This window comes from Bos taurus, chromosome 23 (genome assembly GCF_002263795.3).
Source record: "Bos taurus isolate L1 Dominette 01449 registration number 42190680 breed Hereford chromosome 23, ARS-UCD2.0, whole genome shotgun sequence".
Lineage (NCBI taxonomy): Eukaryota > Metazoa > Chordata > Mammalia > Artiodactyla > Bovidae > Bos > Bos taurus.
In genome coordinates, this window is record NC_037350.1 from 24,497,141 (window position 1) to 24,519,686 (window position 22,546).

At 44.4% G+C, this 22,546-nt stretch overlaps 1 protein-coding gene and 1 pseudogene across 1 annotated transcript in view; both read right to left on the bottom strand.

Moving 5' to 3' along the window:
* PKHD1 (PKHD1 ciliary IPT domain containing fibrocystin/polyductin) overlaps positions 1 to 15,817 on the bottom strand; it is a 441,675-nt gene extending 425,858 nt beyond the window's left edge. The window contains 6 exon segments of the mRNA XM_002697311.6: positions 331 to 388; positions 4,047 to 4,155; positions 8,432 to 8,576; positions 9,200 to 9,277; positions 12,114 to 12,256; positions 15,629 to 15,817. Of these exon segments, the coding sequence (XP_002697357.3) occupies positions 331 to 388; positions 4,047 to 4,155; positions 8,432 to 8,576; positions 9,200 to 9,277; positions 12,114 to 12,165 (442 nt within the window). The 5' untranslated portion in view covers positions 12,166 to 12,256; positions 15,629 to 15,817.
* Positions 15,818 to 20,198: 4,381 nt separating this feature from the next.
* On the bottom strand, positions 20,199 to 20,574 carry LOC112443833 (histone H4-like; annotated as a pseudogene).
* Positions 20,575 to 22,546: the final 1,972 nt, after the last annotated feature.

A 22,546-nucleotide genomic window follows, 5' to 3' on the forward strand; every position in this document is an offset into this window, starting at 1 on the left:
AGCAGCAGTATGTGGATGATTATAAACTTAGGAGTGATGATGATATCTATTTTCTCCATTCTCCAGCAACACCTGGTTTGATTTTGCTGGTCTCTCTTTCTTTTCACGTAAGGATTCCTTTGATTATCAGTGACCTAATAGAGCAAAAGTGCCCAGAGGTGAAACCAAACCAGGTTTAAAGTAAACCAGAGGTTGACACTCACCTTCAAAACAACATCAGAGAAGTGGTAAGATTTTCCTGTTTATGGAGACCATTTACCAGGGTCGAAGAGTTTACAATAGCTTTGGTAAAGAGATTCTTATTTATTCCTTTGTTAATAGATTTCTTACCTGGAACTCCACTGGGTGGATTAACTTTGTAAACAATTGGTGTCTGTGCCCTGGAAAACTGTTTAGAAAATGTTATCACGGTGAGCATTTCATTAGAACAACACAAAAACATACACAAGAAGCCTGTCATTCCTCACAGGTCGTTCATCTACGGAAGCAAGTCGCTGTATTTCCTCAAATCACTTCTACTACTTTTCATCTTCATGATATTTCTGTGAAGCAGAGACGATAGATGTTATCATAGTTCTTCCATGGATGAGGTCAAGGGACTCTGACAAGGTCATGTGTCTCCCTGCACCATTTATCACTCACACCTGGGCAAATCTGTTTCTACCAGCCCACCGGTCATACCAGGAGCATGTTTTACCAAAGGAAAGGTAGACAAGCCATGCTTTAAAATACCAACCTTTTAATTCCTTTATTGCAACTTGATATCTTGGGGTCTTAAAGTGGTTTTTTTTTTTTAACTTTTCTGGACAATAATTTGCTTATTTAAATTGAAAGGATTGCAACTTAAATTATTATCAGTCAGCACCTTGCAAGCTATGAAAATTAGAAGTTTGAAAGATACGAAAGGGAGATTTGTTCGGGAAAATGCAAGGTGCCTGTTGTGGGGGGGAACATGACGCAACGAATGAGAAGCAACATTATTCTCCAGGGAGGAAACCAGCATTGATGGGACAGGCAGGGGAAGCCTGGTCGTGGCACTCAGGTCACCTCCTGCAGCGCGTCATTTGCTAGCTATAAGTTCCAGAGAGGCAGGGGCAAGGCCTAAGTCATTGGTTGCATCCCTGGGCACAGCCTGGTATAAGGAGACATTTACATTTTTGTGAATGCATGGAGAGGCCCCATCTGAGACAACTGACACACTGCCCGGAAGCAAAGGAGAAAAGGAGACAATTCCAGGAATTCCATATCACCTGTCATCCTATGGGTTAGTCCCAGATTACAGGGCCAGTGGGAAGAAACAGAGAGTCATAAGGATGGACTGCCCTGGCCGCGGTTTGAGCCACGTGCTCATGATTCACCCAGGAGGAGACCCAGTCTCCCCATCCTGCTACCCTCACCCCCACCTCTTATAGGCGCCTAGACCGCCTTCCCTCCCCAAACCTACTGTACCTCCCATCTGCCAAGCCAAGACAGCAAACTGTTTTGCTTGGTCAGCTTCCAGCACCCCAGGAGTCCACCTTCCCAGGGAGAAGGTCACTAAAGAGTAACTCCAGTGTTAATCACCAGCCCTCATCAGACATCGTGAATCAACGGACTTTGATGGTGTCTGGGCAAGTGTGGGCTTTACGTATTGATTCACACATCTGTGCAGTCTGTCATCAAGGTTAGTTTCCTCCCTTCCTAACAGAAAGGTTAGAAAAGAGTGCACAGAAAATATGCACAGTCTGGGGGTCAAAATAAGAATGCTGTGACTTCACAGGCTGGGAGCTGTCTCTGCTGGCACCGAAGGATAAAGATTAACACAGCTCCACACACACTTGCCAAATGTACACTCCCTCTCTCCCAGCCTCCTCCTGCACCCAGACCTCCACCTCCACCAGGACACCTTTCAGACCACTGTCATGCCCACTGGGACTTTATCATGGGAGCTTCGTGAAATAGAGCAGTGGTTACTGCCCCATCTCCCAGAAGTTAGAAACGGAGGCAGATGAAACAACTAAGTCCAAACCACACAAGAAAACACACCCGTCGATTTCCAGCTTAAAATACAGGGTCTACCCTTCAGCTGTATGCCTTCCTCCAGAAGAGCAGGGGAAAGAGAGCTTGATCATCCCTCCCGGGTCCTCAGGGTGGTGGAGCAGGCTCAGAGGGAAACCTCGGAAAGGGCTCCACTCGTGATTTCTCTGTGAGCTGACATGACATAAAGCTGTACTTTTTTAAAGAGAAACAGGCCTCTGGTCACCCACCAAGCTAGAGACATGACAGAGTGAAAAATTAATGAGCTTCCAAACCTGGCTTTCCTCATGCTGATCCCTGAGCCCAAGTAGGGTCGGCAGCAGCAAGATGGGGAGCTGAGAAGCAGAGGATGAGAGTGACAAAGCCGAGCCACCAGCTGCTTGATAAACCTTCTGTGAGCTGTTCTAACTTGTCAGTGCCTGCAGCAGGCTCTTTGGAGTGGACTGGCGAGGTGGAATTAATTTTTAATACACACGGTTCCCCTAGCCCCAGTCCCCAAACAAAGGCAGACACCGGGTTTCCTTCAGCTCAGAATGCCTCTCATTAACTGCATCCCCTGGTGACTTTTCATCAACTTACCGAGTTCTGGGAACCACTGAAGGACTTGCTATCTTTAATGTGCGATTTTAGGAAGTGTTTCTTTTCTTTCCCCTCTCTCTCCTTCCTAATCTTTTAATCAGTAGGAAAACTATTATCTGGGGTGAAAGGCCATCAAAACCAAAAACAGCATGGTGATTAAGGACCATGCCCAGCCATCTCTCTTCTGTTTTATTCATTGAGACACTGTAGAGGTGGTGGTGCGAGTCTTAATAAAAAAGAATAATTTTTTTCTTTCTGCCTCATATGTGCAGAAGCAAAATTCTGGAAAACAAGATTCCCTTGGAGGGAGAAACAAGTTGCCAAATGTGAATTGATGGCAAATTCTAAAGATGAATTGCCTATATTAAAATGCAGATTGTATGAGAGATGAATTTGGAAAACGAAGACTTGCTGTACAGGAGCATTAATTAACAACTGAACTGTGTTCTTAGGAACCCTCTTAAATGGAGGCTCCTTGTGGGAAGTACAACCATGGCAAGGGGCCCTGCTGAACCACTGCCCGTTATGGAAAATCTAGAACCTATGCTTTCAGAGATTATTTTAGTGTATTAATAAAACCAATCTGAAATGGGCAGTAGACTAAACAACATTAAGCCCCAATGTAAAATTAATGCATATGGAACCTCTAAAATAAGCCCAAGCATTGGCTCATAAACTCTCACTCTCTCTCCCCAAACCACCCCCACCCCACCCTGCCCTGATTGCTTTTGGCTGTCTCTCTGAGCTTGAAGGAGAATTGCAGCAGCAAATGCCCTTTCAGTTGAGGATTGGAAAGAGAAGCAGAAATCAACCGTGAAGCAGACAGGAAGGTACAACTTGGGTCCCTGAGTCCCTTCACCACATTAATACTCCAAATGATCTCTGTAAGATGAACCACTGATGCCCAATGGTAATCTTTGAGGCTCCTCTATGGGCTTCCATTTAAATGAGGATTTAAACGCAGGTTCAAATTCTGGCTCTACAATTTATGAACTTGACGACACGGCCAAATTATTTAATCTCCCTGAGTCTCAGGTTTCTCATCTGTAAAAACAGATGTAATGCCTCTCATTAACTGCATCCCCTGGTGAATTTTCATCAACTTACGGAGTTCTGGGAACCACTGAAGGACTTGATATCTTTAATGTGCAATTTTAGGAAGTGTTTCTTTTCTTTCCCCTCTCTTTCCTTCCTAATCTTTTAATCAGTAATAAAAAGCTACCCCATAAAATTGAGTTAATGAGTATAAAGCACTTAGCGAGATCCTGACATTCACATGCTCTATACTAACTTTCTTAAGATAGTCTCATAAACCCCATAACTATCATCTACCTGTCCTCTCATCCTGGCAAGGCAGACAGACTCCCTAGCCGAGGTGTAACTTGCTTGTCGACAGTGTAAGCACACCCTCAGATCAGGCAAACACACTTTCCTCCCTCCTTGGAACCCACCTTGAAAGTGCGGCCGTCTTGTGGTCCTGGATGTGGGCTGCCTACCACCTGTCCCCCAGCCTGCACTTCCAGGGAGTACACACCCTCCTGTGCTTCAGGCAGCAGAGATCTGAGGGCAGAAAGTGGAAATTCGTATGAATCACCCATGAATTGCCATCGACGGATGAATGGATAAAGACGTGGTACACAGATACAATGGAATATCATTCTACCATAAGGAGGAAAGAAACTGAGTCATTTGTAGTGATGTAGATGAATAAAGCGGAGAAGGCAATGGCACCCCACTCCAGTACTCTTGCCTGGAAAATCCCATGGATGGAAGACCCTAGAAGGCTGCAGTCCATGGGGTTGCTAAGAGTCGGACACGACTGAGCGACTTCCCTTTCACTTTTCACTTTCATGCATCGGAGAAGGAATGGCAACCCACTCCAGTGATCTTGCCTGGAGAATCCCAGGGATGGGGGAGCCTGGTGGGCTTCCGTCTATGGGGTTGCACAGAGTCGGACTCGACTGAAGCAACTTAGCAGCAGCAGCAGCAGATGAATAAAGAGTCTGTCATACAAAGTGAAGTAAGTCAGGAAAGAGAAAAACAAATATCATATATTAACGCATATACATGGAACCTAGAAAAAATAGCACTGATGAACCTATTTGCAGGACAGGAATAGAGAAACGGATGTAGAGAACGGATTTGTGGACCTGGTGGGGAAGGAGAGGGTGGGATGAACTGAGAGAGTAGCACTGACATCTCTACACTACCACGTGTGAAATAGACAGCTAGTGGAAGCTGCTGGAGAGCACAGGGAGCTCAGCGCTGCTCTGTGATGACCCAGAGGGGTGGGGTAAGGGGACAGGAGGGAGGCTCAAGAGGGAGGGGATATGTGTATACTTATAGATGATTCACACTGTTGTAAGCAGAAACTAACACAATGCCGTAAAGCAATTATATTCTAATTAAAAATAAATAATAAAATTATTTTTTAAAAAAACATGAATTGCCAAAGCTGCCAGTCCAACTTCACTACTTCGGACTTCCTTCCTGCACCTGTGTGTGTGTGTGTGCTTAGTCTCTCAGTCGTGTCCGACACTTTGGGACCCCATGGACTGCAGCCCACCAGGCTCCTCTGTCCATGGGATTCTCCAGGCAAGAATACTGGAGTGAACTGCCATGCCCTCCTCCAGGGGATCTTCCCAACCCAGGGATAAAACTCAGATCTCCCGCATTGCAGGCAGATTCTTTACCAGTTGAGCCACCAGGGAAGCCCAAGAATACTGGTGTGGGTAGCCTGTCTGTTTTCCAGGGGAACTTCTCAACCCAGGAATTGAACCAGGGTCTCCTGCACTGCAGGCGGATTCTTTACTAGCTGAGCTATCTGGGAAGCCCTCTGCACCTGTGAAGCAGAGCTAACCCAGGATTCCTGTATTTCACTTTTTACCTCCTCTACCCATGCATTCACTAGACTTTAAAGATTGGATCCTTCAGCAAAAGTTATGAATCTTTTATTGAAAGTACCTGAAATTTTAAAAATTCTGTCCTGTAAAGAGTTGGAAGGGACTTTGATAGATAATCTACTCTAGTTTCCATTTAAAAAATAATGAGTTCCATATAGAGGCGATTCCCAAGTGACTCAGTGGTAAAGAATCCTCCTGCCACCGCAGGAGATTCAGGTTTGATCCCTGGGTTGGGGAAGATGTCCTGGAGGAGGAAATGGCAACCCACTCCAGTATTCTTGCCTGGGAAATCCCGTGGACAGAGGAGTCTGGCAGGCTACAGTCCATGGGGTCACAAAGACTCAGACACGACTTGGCAACTGAACAACAACCACATATTCATGGATTAAGGGATCTGGGTAAGTAAACACCAATGTGAAGGGCAAAGTAGGACCTGAGTCTGAGGCTCTTTCTGATAAAAGGCATTGATTTTACATGTTGCCAAAAACTCTTGACTTAACACTTATTCCAGCAGCCCATAAACACTCCCCTTATCCCCCAGAGAGTCCTAGACCTTCTCTCCTCTTTTCGTGAAGATCACAGTGATTTCTTTGCCTTTTCAAGGCCACCATTCAGTCTGATTTTTGTGAGAGGAGAATATGATGAATACAGAGTTAGATTTTAGAAGTGTCTCCCCTCCAAAACTTCTCTTAAAATCTTTAGCATTACCCTAAATATTAAATCTTCACTGTCCAATGTGCTAGCCATTAGTCATATGTGATTATTGAGCGCTTGAATAATGGCTAATCCCAGACTTCCCAGGTGGGTCAGAGGTTAAGAATCCGGCTACCAATGCAGGGGACAGGGGTTCAAGCCCTGCTCCAGGAAGATACCACATGCTGCGGCAGAGCAACTGAGTCTGTGTGCCACAGCTGACCCTGCACACCCTACAGCCTGTGCTCTGCAAGAAGAGAAGCAGCCGCAATGAGAAGCCTGTGCACTGCAATTTGAGGGTAGGCCCTGCTCCCCCAAATTAGGGAAAGCCTGCACACAGCAACAAAGACCAGTGCAGCCCTAAACAAATAAATTAATTAAATATTTATTAAAAAAAGAAGAATTGTGGCTAGTACCAATTAAGATATTCTATTAAGGTAAAATACACACTGGGTTTTGAAGACTTTGTAGGCAAAGAAGGGTATAAAGTATCTCATTAATAATTTACATATTGATTACATGCAAAATGACAGTGTTTCCGATATGTTGAGCTAAATAACATGTATCATTAAAATTAATCTCACCTCTTTCTTTCAAATTTTTTAAGTGACTACTAGAAAATGTGAAGTTTTCTTTGTGGCTCGCATTATATCTTGGTTGGGCAGTGCTGATTTAGACGCTCCATTGCCAAATTTTGCAAACTCAGACGTCTTTTTATTATAATAACAGTATTTCATTGATTATTTTCTCACGTTTGATTGCTAATTTAATTTGATATTCATCTTCCAATCAATGAGTACATTTAAGAGGGTTATATTTCTTTTCTTCTAAAATGGTGATATAAAGTCAATGGTGCATGTTAAAGTCATTAGTATGTTGGGGTTGAGAAAATAGAACATACAAATTGTTAGAGCTTTGACTTATTTCATAGCAAGTTCTTGCAAGAACTCTATCCCCTAAAATATTATATAACCTATGGAAATCATCTCTCCCTATAGTAATGCTATAAGGAACTTCAGTTTAAGAAATATCTATTGAGCATCTTCTATTAGCAAGATATTGTGCTCAGCATCATAAGGACTACAAGGATGAGTTGATCACATCCTCTGTCCTCAAAGCACTTAGTTTCATGAGGATGAATCTGAAAAGTGAGCAGTTGCCATAGTGTCAGGAGAAACAAAAAGCTGAGCAAACCTGGCCACTAAGGCTGTGCATATTGTGTCTTTGTGTAAATTACAAAAAGGTCCTCCCTCAAGGAAGATGAATTGCACAAGAAAGTGTGTAACACACACACAAACACACACATCATGTGGATGAATTCCTAGAACATGCTCCTTCCTCAAAGCCTGGATTTCACTTCCTACTTGTCCCCCTGTGAAGGAAGGGAAAGATGATACTCAGTTGGCTGTTTAGGGGCGAGGGAGTGTGTGCAGTATGGTTGGTTCAATAGGCAGAGATAGAAGAGGGGGAACTTTCCTGAAAGAGGAAACAGAAAACAAAAGGAAATCATAATCTCCTTTTCTCTTAACGAATGATCCACTTTCAGGCAGCATGTCTAAGATATTAAAGAAAGAATGAACTAGTGTAAACTTTGCTGGCCAACGAAAACTTAAGTAGGACGATAGAAAATCTGGAATCCTGTAAACATCACATCGAACTCAGCAAAGAAACTGAAGACTAAGGTGAATTTCCTTTCTAAATGGTTTTTAGTTAATGTACAGTCATTACAATTATGCCTACTCCAAAAGCAACAGTTGCTCAGTCATGTCTGACCCTTTGTGACCCCGTGGACTGTAGCCTGCCAGGCTCCTCTGGCCATGGAATTTTCCAGGCAAGAATTCTGGAGTGGGTTGCCATTCCTTTCTCCAGGGGATCTTCCTGACTCAGGGATTGAACCCGGATCTCCCGCACTGCAGGCAGACTCTTTACCATCTGAGCCATGAGGGAAGAAGATGGTAAAATGGCCTCATTTATTAAAATCTGAATATCAATAGAAACCTTGCAAAAAAATCAACAACTGGAAACATAATCCGACTCCTCCTTATAAATAGCATAAAATTCTCAAAAATCTTTCCCAGAGTCTCATCATTTCCCATATCTCATCCTCATTAAGCCTTAAAGCCCTGACAGGGAACTATATTGGTAAATGCAATCACTGCAGAAGTTGCTCTAATTCACCACCAAAAGCTACAGAGATGAAGAAAGTACTCATCCCATTTGGCCTTCCCTGTCCCGGGTACCTGGTCCTGCACATCACGGCTGGAACATCCAGGAAGACAGGGGAGACGTCACAGGGGATGCTGGGCAGCGTTGGCAGAGCCACATTCACCAGGTGGATCTCCAGCTGAGAGCCATTGGCGGGATGAAGGAGACCCAACTCCAAACCTGAACACAAGGCACAGAGGAGTCTCAGGCTGAACAGAGCTGTAATCCACACTGGGCAATACAAAAACATGCCACAAGGGGGCAGTGGGAGGCACTGAGTTTACCTAAAATTCAAAGGCTCCTTGTTTCCCAAGGCATTTCTGAGTGCCATATGAATGAGTGTTCTCATTTATGACTTTATTTTTTTTAAAATTCTCTTTTCAGGTCCATCCGTCTAAATCCAGGAAAGAATTCTCCAACCCTGAAAGTTACTCTTTATTGTGGAGTAAGATGGAGACACTGAGCCATGGTTTAGAAACTCCCGCATGTAGGATTATCAACAAGGAAGATAACCAAGGTTCTGGGGTCACATTGCTAAGTTCTATGCTACATGTGCATCATCTCATCAGGGTTCCTTGAGTCCACTCCACAGCTCAGAATAAGGAAATGGACCCAAACACGGAATGCTGTGATGTGACATTAGCACCTGTTGATAGTAACAGAGAGGGTGTTCCCTAGGTCCATCCCCCTTCAGGACCTCTTTTACATCTGGCCTTAGACAAGAAGAAACCAAAGACTCACATCCTTTAGGATTCTTTAGATCAGTAAATAAGAAACTTGCATTTGGCAAGACCAAGACTTACCATCAAAAATGACTGTGATCCATGTTCCCCCTGCGAGGCTTCCTTCTTCAGGTTCAATGTGGATATTCAGACAAGGCACTGTAAGTGAATAGGAGAGACAGTGGCTTCAGTGTGCAAATTCAGTCCCCCAGCTTCCTTTCAGCATTCCTCAGAATCACCAGTAGGGCTTGATACAGCCCAGAACAAGGTCCCACCCCGAGCTTCTGCTTCTGTCTGGGTGAAGCCCAAGAATTTGCATTTCTGACAAAGTGTCCCTTCTGCTTTCAGTCTGGAGAATCACGCCTTCAAAACTCCCATTTTAGGAAAAGTTCTGACTGATCCTAGACATCCAAAACCCCAGTGTTCACCAAGACTATCCTGAATTTCCACTTCCTTTGGAAGAAGCTTCAAGGATACATTTTGGTTCCTAATGGAAGCCGAAATATGTCTCCCCTCTTTCTCACTCTTTAATCAGGATATTTTATGTGTGTGTGTGTGTGTGTGCTTAATCACTCAGTCATGTCCGACTCTTTGTGACCCCAGGGACGGTAGCCCACCAGGTTCCTCTACCCAAGGGATTTCCCAAGCAAGAATACTAGAGTGGGTTGCCATGCCCTCCTCTAGAGGATCTTCCTGACCCAAGCATTGAACCTGTGTCTCCTGCATCTCCTGCATCGAATTCTTTATTCATCAGGTTGTATTTACAGTTACCACTTATTTCTAATATTTCCACTTCCCAGAAACTTTTAGAAGCTGTCTCTATTTTTAATCTTCCTACTCAGTACACCATCCTCTTTTGAATACATGATCAGAATGACTCCCCAAATACAAAATCCTCTAAATTCTTGCTTTGCCTGCTCAGAGAAGCAGTGAAGCATGAATCAGTGCTGGAATTTAAAAAAAAAAAAAAAAAAAAAAAAACCACTATAGACTTGCACACTAGGCTAACCTGGGTTCTCCCATACAGACTGCAGGCTGAGTATGACGTTATCAATGCCTCATCTTTGAGGGTGCTCCTGGATGGACATTCCTTGTCCGAGGTAAAGCCAGCAAAAATCAGCTCCCCAGTGAAGCCTATAAAACACTTGTCATTTTCTGTATCAGCAAAGTTAAAGGATCATCAAGGCCACGCCAACTCTGGCAAGCCCAGGGCATCCATGTACATATATGCAGGTGGCACAGTGCCCAAGAGTGATGATGCAACTGAGTAGGACCCCATGGGGCCTTCCCAGGAGGTGGGGGACAGGGGGCGTTGACAGGCTTTTCCCCATAGCCTCTGCTTTTCGTCCTCTCTGAGGATAACAGGACATATCAGGATAACAGTATTTGATTCACATTTCCTAAGGTGTTCTGCAAATATGAAAATCCCCCACCAAACGGAAGATGTTAACTACTCGATAAGCCTGAGCACAGAGCCCCAGGCCTTCAGGAGCCTGAGGACTGATAATGCTAACCTCTGTGACAGCATCCGGTTACCTCACCACCATCAGTCAGAATTGTGACAGCTGACCCGATGACCCCCCAACTCTCACCTGACTTTTATAACGGCTTTCCTGAAAATCTTCAGAGAACTCAGGCTTGTTTGGCTTTTGCTTTTCCCCCAGGGGATAAGCTATCATTCTCCTTGGACACCCCTGCAATAAACGTTTCTCTGCTCCAAACGCTGACGTTTCTGTTTGTTTGGCCTCACTCTACGTTGGGAACATGAACTTGCACTAACAGTAAAGGCACATTCACAAGAACACAGTCGTTGGTGGCACTCTGGCCAGACCAGCTCACACTCGCCCTCAAAGCTGTATCAGATGTGTGTGCACTCAGTTGCTTCAGTCGTGTCTGACTCTTTGCGACTCCATGGACTGAAGCCCAGGTTCCTCTGTCCATGGGGTTTTCCAGGCAAGAATACCGGAGTGGGTTGCCATTTCCTTTTCCAGGGGATCTTCATGACCCAGGGATTGAACCTGTGTCTCCTGCATCTCCTGCATTGGCAAGCGTATTCTTTACCTCTAGTGCCACCTGGGAAGCCCCCAAGAAGATACAGAGGATAACCGAATTTGCTGAGAAAAGTAGTGACACAATTTCAGAAAAGAAAATTTTAGTTGCCCGTTCATTGCTAAGACAAGCTAAGCCTTCCTTTGGGAAGATAAAGTAATAAAATCTAAAAAGAACTGCATTGTATGGCTCAAAAAGGAATTATAAAAAGATTATGAGTTATTATTAAAAGCTCTAGACTATAATAGCAACTTCCACTGGCTGTTAAAAATTAAAGTATATATTTGTAACTGTTTAATGTACAACCTCAACTAATAAGGAGAAGGCAGTGGCACCCCACTCCAGTACTCTTGCCTGGAAAATCCCATGGATGGAGGAGCCTGGTGGGCTGTAGTCCATGGGGTCGCCAAGAGTCGGACACAACTGAACGACTTCACTTTCACTTTTCATTTTCACGAATTGGAGAAGGAAATGGCAACCCACTCCAGTGTTCTTGCCTGGAGAATCCCAGGGACGAGGGAGCCTGGTGAGCTGCCATCTATGGGGTCGCACAGAGTCGGACATGACTGAAGTAACTTAGCATAGCATCAACTAATAAACAGAAAATTATTAAGCAGAGAAAATTCAGTCTTAGAGCAGACACTAGTAGGTCATCCCCAATAATATTTCTGTTCAGTTCAGTTCAGTTCAGTCGCTCAGTCATGTCTGACATTTTGTGACCCCATTGACTGCAGCATGCCAGGCTTCCAGGTCCATCACCAACTCCCGGAGCTTGCTCAAACTCACGTCCATTGAGTCGGTGATGCCATCCAACCGTCTCATCTTCTGTCGTCCCCTTCTCCTCCTGCCTTCAACCTTTCCCAATAATATTTAAGTATCAGTAAACTAGTTCTCAAGGTAGCCTGCTGTGATCTCCCTAAAATCTCTTCAAAACACATTCACTCACCTGCCAGAAGTAGTACTTTGATACTTGTCAGAGAGATCAGCCAGCCAGTCATCTTGTCTGCTGAAATTGATCCTTTCAAAATTGCTCAGACATTAAACACATCTTCAATTTTGATTGGAGCTGCATAGCTTTATAAAAACAAACTGAAAAAAAAGATGACTATCATTTTGGCTTACATACAATTGCTTTGCTGTGTTAAAACTTGGAAAATTAAGGATCTTCTGAGAGACCCACCATCATCCCAACTTGCAAGAAAAGGACAATCTAAGAATCTTATATAAAATCATCACTATTCTACCCCCTCTCTTTGTCTCATTTACTCATTTTATGCATACGTAACCTAGGTAAGTAATAGTAACCTCTTGCGTTAATTCATTCTTAAACACTTACATTTTAAAAGTAAGGAAATCCCAGAGCCAAAATACTAGCTAATGGTGATGGGGGGAGGGGGTTGTTTTGTTTTGTTCTCTGGAAGTCTCAGTCCTCCAGGAAGCAATCAACATGCAAAAAAAGAGTAAAGAGCTTAACAAAATGAATGTTAAACATGGTAACAGGTTGAAAAACAGATGCTAATGGAAATTTGGACATTATCTTACCCTGGTGGCTCAGCCATAAAGAATCTGCCTGCAATGCAGGAGACCAGGGTTCGATCCCTGGGTGGGGAAGATCCTCTGTAGGAGGGCATGGCAACCCACTCTAGTACTCTTGCCTGGAGAATCCCATGGACAGAGGATTTTGGCAGGCTACACTCCATCGGGTCACACAGAGTCAGACACAACTGAAGTGACCAAGCAGCAGCAGCAGCATCTTACTCTCACAGCAGAGGAAACAGGGAGGGAGAAACAGGAAGACAAAGCTGGACCCTCCAAACTGGACCCCAGGACTCCAGGTCCCTCTACCTCAATCCACCACGCCTGGATCAGCTTCCTTAAACACTGCTTTCACTGTGGCATTGTCCTGTTTAATGCTTTCAATTCAAAGCAAAACCTCTATCACGTCAAACAGAGGATAAGAACACTTGAGAGGATTTTTATTAAGAATAACTGAGTCGGACACGACTGAAGCGACTTAGCAGCAGCAGAGGTGATATATACCTAAAGAAATCAACACAGGGCCTGGTACAAAGAAGACACTCACAAAGGTCAGTTTTCCTTTCAAAGGCTCTCTGCGTCCCACAGAAAGCTCTGACTCCGCAGTTTCACCAGGACCTGCCCCTCATCGTTCCAACTTCCCCTTTCGCTGAACCCAGCAAGCTCCCCACACGGCAGCCTCTGCCTTGGATCCTGCTGGGCCCTTTCTAGAGTCCCCCAACTTTCTTGTGCCCTAATGAACTCCTGGCCTCCTTCAGGGCCCAACTCAGGAGCTGCCTCTCCACGGAATCTGTCCCCCACGTAGATTCATAAATTAACTGGAATTCCCTGGTGGTCCTGTGGCTAAAACTCCATACTCCCAGTGTAGGGGGCCCGGGTTCGATCCCTAGTCAGGGAACTAGATCCCACATGCTGCTACTAAGACACGGTGCAGCCAAATAAATAAAGGTTTAAGAAAAAAATTAACTGGCCTCCAAAAACGGAGGGCAAGGAGATACCTTAGAAGGACGCAAACACTCCAGATTGGCAGGTGCCGGGTTTCATAAGCAGGAAAACTTACATACCAGGCTTGTCTTGGGTGTTAGCAAGATGAGTAGATCTCCACCCATCACAATCTTAAAAGTTTATACAGAGGCTTGAACAGCGTCGTCACGTGTTCAATCCCAATGATCCCAATGCCACATGGCTCTCTGAAAAGTGCATCTCTGAAAACAGCTCCTGTTGTAGAACCTTTGCGCAAAACGTACATTTCAAGTACTTGGGGTGGGGTGGGAGGAGGCCTGCTTGCAGGTGGACTGGTGGTCACGCCCTGTCCATGACCTGGAGGAGGTGGAGCAGCATCCACCCCTCTTGACCTCGTAACAGGTGAAGCAAGACTCCACATGTTAACATTATATCCTCAATGTAACAAACCCCTTTCATTGATATTGGGGGGGGAGGGGTTGAGAAAACACTGAAGCCAGAAAAAATAGTTTTACCATTACAAAATAAATAAATAAATAAATGCCCAGAAAAAGAGTATCTACAAAAAGCCTAAGAATAAACGTATCTGTTAGGGACGTCCGAATTAAGACAGTGCAATGGATAATCACCTGTAGCTCATTCCACTCCACAAACATTCATCGTATGCCTAATATACTCTGAGCACCATGCTTTCTTTTGTTGTTTAGTGACTGTCGTGTCCAACCAACTCTTTTGCAACCCCATGGACTGTAGCCCTCCAGGCTCCTTTGTCCGTGGGATTTCTCAGGCAAGACTACTGGAGTGGGTTGCCATTTCCTTCTCCAGGGGATCTTCCTGACCCAGGGATCGAACCCACAGTTCTTGCCATGTCTCCTGTATTAGAGGCAGATTCTGTACCACTGGAGCTGGGAAAACAGAGATAAATTATCTTTGTACCTGCCTTCAAGTACCGAGCAGTTGGGGTAGGAGCAGAAGCTACTCTCATTTACAAGAGGAGTTCTAAAGTTTTCAAGTAGATTAAGCAGGTGTTTAACTTGTAAAATTCTCTATATTTTACACCGATTTGGAATAGGATTCATTTTTCAAACATCTAATTTTCAGAAATACATCTACTGCCTAGAGAAAAGTACCCAGGAGTTACTTATAGTCCAAAAGCACTGGATTTGATTTACTTGTCACACCCAACAGAATATGTTAGGCACAGGAGAGTCGATTTTCAATCTGACTGGGATTTTAACATTTTATTTTGGTGCCTACTCCCAAATTTGGAACATCAGAAGTAAATAGTTGCATGCTGGTTTTCTTAAAACCCTGTGTTGGGAGGGGGCAGGTGGGAGGAAATGAGTGATTGGAATTAACACAGATACACTATCAATAAAGACTATGTGTAAAACAGATAACTAATGAGAACATACTCTAAAGCACAGGAAACTCTAGCCAAAGTACTGTGGTGACCTGAAAGGAAGTCCAAAAGGGAGGGGATTCACGTCCCTGTACAGCTAACTCCTTTTGCTGTACAGCAGAAACTAACACAACATTGTAAGTTAACTATACGCCAATAAAAATTAATTTTTAAAAAACCTCTATGTTCAGACCTACATCTTCCCTCTAAAACAGAGCAATCAAATCAATAACAAATGTATTTTCTCTTAAAATGATTATCCACTAATTCTTCCTAAGAACAAACCCAGCCTCCATTTAAATACTTTAACCAGAATATTTTCAACCAGAGGAGAGCTGTGTGCCTCTGGTCAGTTCTCTCTCCCCTGTCTCTCTCCCCACTCTGCCCTCATTCTTCCTCCTCCTCTCTCTCCCCTTCCCAGCCCCTCTCCCTTTGGGGCTTTGAAAAGACAAACCTGGGAGGTTACTACATCATATCCCCCAGTTCCTTTGTTTAACATATTAGCAAAAAGGCAACACCTAGAAAACACAGGGCAGAGACATTTCTGAACCCAACAGTACCTTTTCCTGTTCCTCTCTCCTTTGGACTCAAGGGAGGAGTCCTTTCCTTTCCGAACGACCTTGTTCCTTTCAGAATGACCTTCTTCCTCTCAGGAACCCATGGCTGTGTTACCTGGTGAGAGCCCACCCGCGGCGGCACAGGTAACTTACTTGGCTGTAACTTGTCAGGCTGTAACTCACCTAACTCGTTTGTGTCCCAGCCAAACCTGTGCTAAAGAAAAAATTCAGAGCTGACCATGGGGCAAGTTTAATGATTAACACAAGCTACTGAGGCTTTTTCCCCATGATCTTTTATTAATGATCAAAGAAAGTCTTAACATTTTTTTTCCACTTACATGTACCCTAGATAAGATGTTTAGATGAAAGTTTACCCAATGAGACAGACAGGTATTCAATGATTGAAAGAATTTGCCAGTAAGTCAGTGATCGAACACAGGCCCAGGAGAAAGGGCCACTGAAGGGCTGATCCCCATTCATGAGCAGTCTCTGACTTCTCATCAAGAGGAAAGGCTGCTAAATGCCCTGCCGCAGGTTGGCATTCTCACTATGCGGGGTGAGTCTAAATGTTACTGAGTCCAACTGCATGGCAGGCCAACAAATCGGAGACGAGATGTTGGGGTAAGGAATGCGAGTTTAAGAGAGCCCACTGACCAATAAGATGGCAGACTGTCTCAAAACAACTTCCTTATCAGGGTCTGATGCCAGGTTCTTTTACGGATCAGGGATGGGGGGAGTGAAGAAACAAAGTAAAAAGGCCATTAATCTTACAAATATCCCCTAGACTGGCAAGCCTGAGGCAAGGGATGTCTTAATTTCTTCCTTCTTACCATCTACAGGTGGACAGGGTTATAAACAGAGGCACTTAACAGTCAGGCAGAGGGGCAGGATTCTCCGTGGGCAGTTAGGTGTGATTATGATAACAAAAGAGCAAGTCACAGAAACAGTTCCAACATGAAGTGCGAGTTGCCTTTGCCCTGCAACCTAAAGGGCTTCCCTTGTAGATCAGTTGGTAAAGGATCTGCCTGCAGGGCAAGAGACCTGGATTTGATTCCTGGGTCTGAAAGATCCTCTGGAGAAGGGATAGGCTACCCACTCCAGTATTCTTGGGCTTCCCTGTGGCTCAGCTGGTAAAGAATCCTCCAGCAATGTGGAAGATCTGAGTTCAATCCCTGTGTTGGTAAGATTCCTTGGAGGAGGGAAAGGTTCCCCACTTCAGTATTCTGACCTGGAGAATTCCATGGACTGTATAGTTCATGAGGTCACTGGACTGTATAGTCCATGGGGTTGCAAGGAGTCGGACATGACTGAGTGATTTTTACTGCAACCTAAAGAAGCAGACAGGAGATGATCTGCTCAAAATCTTGCTAAGAAAGGGCTTATGCAAGCCCTCTCTATTTTCTCACTTCCCTTCCTCCCTCCTGACCTTGCATTTTGGCCAAGAGGAAGCCCTTGGCTTCCACCCATCACCTCCTGTTAGGACCCAGACCACAGGTCTCAGTCACTGGTTTGACTCTCTTGATGAGGAATCAGACATGCATCTGACCTTGGAGATCAGCACCACCTCCATACTTGGTCTATGTCTGACTTCCTTGTCTCTGCCCCACCACCCACTCCAGCTCACATCACCAGCTTCCTGATGGAGTCAGCCATGCCCAGTGGTTCCTGATCAGAAGAAATTCATCTTCTTTCCTTTGAGACAGAAGCCTTTTTAATAGAATTTGATAGCCCTGAATGTCCACCTCAAAAGACCTGGGAAGCATCCCAAGCAAGACTTAACCCTCAGAAATACAACACATCTCTCATGACTGTGGTGGAAGTATCCTCTAGAAAGTATGGGAAAGAAAGTGAAAGTGCAAGTCGCTCAGTCATGTCCGACGCTTTGCAACCGCATGGACTACACAGTCCATGGAATTCTCCAGGCCAGAATACTGGAGTGGGTAGCCTTTCCCTTCTCCAGGGGATCTTCCCAACCCAGGGATCGAACTCAGGTCTCCTGCATTGCAGGCAGATTCTTTACCAGCTGAGCCACCAGGGAAGCCCAGTAAGTATGGGAGTCTTTACCAAATCTCCTGTGCATCACAGCTTGGCAAGCAGTGACAAGCAGAATGATTTGCTAGCATTGCAGCCAGTCGGAGAAGGCAACGGCACCCCACTCCAGTACTCTTGCCTGGAAAATCCCATGGACGGAGGAGCCTGGTGGGCTGCAGTCCATGGGGTCACTAAGAGTCGGACATGACTGAGCAACTTCACTTTGACTTTTCACTTTCATGCATTGGAGAAGGAAATGGCAACCCACTCCAGTGTTCTTGCCTGAGATTCCCAGGGACGGGGGAGTCCGGTGGGTTGCCGTCTATGGGGTCGCACAGAGTCAGACGTGACTGAGGCGACTTAGCAGCAGCAGCAGCCAGTAGGGTAGAGAGAGGAGGCCTGGCCAGATCAGGTGGCCAGGGAGCCAATCACCCGGCCACCCTCCTCCCTCCTGAACCCCAGCTTCCACTCTAGACCCTCCAGGACAGGTCCACAAGCGTCATTTGAGCCACATGGGAAACAAGGAAGAACAGACAGACCAGATTCGGGGGAGATAATCAAAGGGGATTTCAAATGATTGGTAATTTTTATTTTCATAAAAGAAATTATATTCATGAACCACTTAGATGGTTCAAAATTATTTTTATAAAGAACATAATACAGTTTCTGCCCTCAAAGTGCTTGCTATTTGGCAGGGGAAACAAAAATCATGATCAGATTAGTTCACTATATTTTAGTCACATCTCATGATTAAGACTTAATTTGTGTTTTACTTCTTGCTACTTTAATAAGAGGTTTCCAGAAATTAACCCATCTATCCTTGAGTAAAGAACCTGCAATGGATATTTATCATTCTTTTTGGCAGCCTTGCCATCAAGAGGGCTTCTCAGGTGGCTCAGTGGTAAAGAATCCGCCTGCTCCAGGGGATCTTCCCGATGAAAGGATCGAACCTGAGTCTCCTGCATTGGTTGGTAGATTCTTTACCAGGGAAGCCCTAAAATATAGAGCTAGAAGTCATCAAAATGAGTGAGAGTACCACAGTAAATGTGACTTCTTGAGTATGGTGATGCCTGAAAACATTTGGGTTATACATGTCTTTCTCAAACTATAGGACTGACCAAAAAGTTCTTTTGGATTTTTCTATACAATAAGGATATTAGGAAAATCCAAAAGAACTTTTTGGCCATCCCCCAATAGACGCCACACTTCTTAAAGAAAGAAATTGATATTTTCTCTCTGTACCTTCAAATCATTTTGCACTGTACCTTATATACTGTAGGCACACAATCAAATGAAAAGAAATGCCTATGAATTCATTTGAGGAAAAACACTCTGCAGTAGATGACGGCCGCCAAAGTCAAAAGCAGGTTTTAAATGGAAACCAAGAATGCTCAATGCATTTATTATTTATTTCTATTTTTTCTTTTTTTTTTTGCTTTCTCTTTATCGAATTTGTTTTATCATATCCTCTTCAACTCATAGGCATGTTTCTGATAGAAAATGAACCTGGAGCACAGCATTAACACGGCCCTTTCATCTAAGTAAGATTTTCACTTGTAAGCGGGGCTCTGGAGTATATACCATTTGTGTGACTAGCCCTGGAACTATGGCACAGCCACACCCTTCACATTTCCTGTGTGGTCAGAGTCTTCCCCAGGTGAAGTGAGACAGGTAAAGTCCCCTTTCACCTGTCTAAGATTGACCCAACTCAAGTTACTCAAGTCCTTCCTTTTCCTTGTCTCCCTGCTGCTGCTGCTGCTAAGTCGCTTCAGTCGTGTCTGACTCTGTGTGACTCCATAGATAGCAGCCTTCCAGGCTCCCCCATCCCTGGGATTCTCCAGGCAAGAACACTGGAGTGGGTTGCCATTTCCTTCTCCAGTGCATGAAAGTGAAAAGTGAAAGTGAAGTTGCTCGGTCGAGTCCGACTCTTTGAGACCCCATGGACTGCAGCCCACCAGGCTCCTCCATCCATGGGATTTTCCAGGCAAGAGTACTGGAGTGGGGTGCCATTTCCTTCTCCACCTTGTCTCCCTGCATGCATGTTAAGTCTTCAGTCGCGTCCAACTCTTGAAACCCTATGAACTGTAGCCCACCAGGCTCCTCTGTCCATGGGATTCTCCAGGCATGAAGACTGGAGTGGGCTGCCATGCCTTCCCATCCAGGGATCAAACCGGAGTCTCATTATGTCTCCTGCATTAGCAGGCAGGATCTTTACCACTACCAACACCTGCGAAGCCCACAAGTCTCCCTAGCCTCCCTTTTTCATAAAGAAACAAAGCTAAAGGAATTATATTCTCTCTGGTTCAATATCATACCCCTGATTACATGTGGAGCCAAAGGATAATGAATATATGAACTCATATTTGGAAAAGAAATGAATTTGTTCCACTAGAGGGGTTAAGTTTCTGATCAAATATTTGTTTCTTAGTTTCTTTAGACAAAGTTTCCCACTACAGTAAAATTATTTTTTTTCTTTTTTTCTTTTTTTTTCTTTCTTTTGTCTTTTTTTTTTTCTTTTTTTTTCTTTTTTCTGGCCCTGAAAAGGGCCTTTGGTTGAAATCAAGCTCCTGAGAGCAAACTGGAAAGCTTAACCGCCAAAGCCGTAGAGAGTACGGCCCTGGCGCTTGAGAGCGTAGACCACGTCCATAGCGGTGACCATCTTCCGCTTGGCATGCTCCGTGTAGGTGACCGCGTCCCGGATCACGTTCTCCAGAAACACTTTCAGGATCCCCGCGGGTCTCTTCGTAGATGAGCCCAGAGATGCGCTTCACACCACCACGACGAGCCTGGCGGCGGATAGCAGGTTTAGTGATGCCCTGGATGTTGTCGCGCAGAACCTTACGGTGGCGCTTAGCGCCTCCTTTCCCCAGACCTTTGCCGCCTTTGCCGCGTCCAGACATGGTTTCACGAAAAGTAAACCAACAGCAACTCAGTAAAATTATTTAAAAGTAATCCTTCATTACTGCCCCTGTCTGAGGTCAGTTTTGCTGATTAACTTATTTTGATAATAATGACCCCCACTTACCTGGAATCAAAACTGTCGTGCCCTCTATCATCCTGATGAGAGTCCTAAAAACCAACAAGGATGCCCTGGGTGTTACAGGTGAAAATAACTCATCATGTCCACGTACTTGGGAGTTAACATTGAACTACAGGCAGTTTCCTCATTTGAATAAGCAGAGCTAACCGGCTACTCCAGCATCATATAGGCTGGAAATCTATGGGTTATATACCTCAAACATCCTGAGGGCATCATTGGATCACAACACTCAGCATAGCTAGATTCATACCAGTGACACAGGATGATCAGAAAGTGGTGAGATCAAGCTCATATCTAATCTAGGGCATGACCAACTATCTCAGTTTGTCTATAACCGGGAGCTTTCCAAGGTAAGGTCATGGGGCTTTCAGTGTTAAACAGGGAGAGTCCCAGGAAAACCACCAGGATGACTCACCCCTATGCTTTAGACAGCTCCTAGTCCAGAAATAGTCAATAATTTTCTAAAAGGCTTTGGCACTCAAGGCAGACAGATTGTATACAGTTGCTTCTAAAATCCACTTACATGTCAAGTAATTCAGTTCCCGCCATGTCAGATAAAATAGATGTTGTGATATCCAGTGTTTTCCAGACCACAGAAGCATATTTTTCTTTGAAGTTGGAGCATTTGTGGGAAATATGGGAAAACAGCATATGTCAGTTTCTGAATTACAGACAATATAGTATCTTCTCCCTGGGATCAGCAGAATTTAAAATAAATCATACCAGCAGGGAGCCACAATACAAAAGCAATTAATTTTTTTCTAGTTTGATTCCATGTTACTATTAATATCTGAGTCAGGAGCCCAGCAGAGATGTCTAAAGTATATCTCATATTTTGTTTTAAAAGAATGAGTGACATAGAAGTCATAAATATCTGCAGCCCAGTAGAATGCTTGCTTTAGCAGCAGAATGTTATGATACGGTCAAATTCTATATCCTAGAGAAAATTGTTTTGAAAATGAAAGAAATGTTTCCCCCTTCTCTGGCAAATGTTGCACAGCTGATAAAATACCGAGTCTGATACCTGATATAAGGGACAACATCGGTGGTGAAAATGAGTTGGTGGTGGTTTAGTCGCTAAGTCGTGTCCGACTCTTGGACCTCATGGACTGTAGTGTTCCAGGCTCCTCTGTCCATGGATTTCCCAGGCTGGAACACTGGAGTGGGTTGCCAGTTCCTTCTTTGGCGGATCTTCCCAACCCAGGAATCGAACCCAGGTCTCTTGCACTACAGGCAGATTCTTTATCAACTGAGTTATGGGGGAAGCCCCACACGAAAATGAGGGGAACTACAAAAACCTAAAAGTAAAGACTGCCTTCAGAATTAAACAATGAAAACAACCAGTAACGGATAAAATTGCTCAGTAAGACTTAGAGCTATTACTATATCTAAAGAAAACCATTCAGATGTCTGTGAAGATGCATAGTGTGGCAGTGTCTTTAAAAATAGTCTTTATCAATGATCTCATTGGAAGGAAATCTATGTCTCCCTCTTGGACCCAGATAGACTTGTGACTCACTTATAACCAATGGTGATCACTGGAGATGACGCCACTCCGAGGCTAAGTCACAACACAGTTTTGCAGTGTAGGTTGGTACACTTATACTTACATTTAGAACTCTGAGCCGATCCCTGAGAAGTCCAGCTACCTGGGGCTACCATGCCAGGAGGAGGCTCCCAGTAAGGCTTATTACAACCATATGGGCTACTGTACCCACTTATCGTGGAACTATCGAGTAGCTCTTTTAAAGTCACAGCTAACGAATGTGGAGTCAAGCCTGAGAACCAAATCGGTGGCTCACACACCCAAATGTGCTTTCTCGGCTGTAACTGGTACATGCATTCCGCTG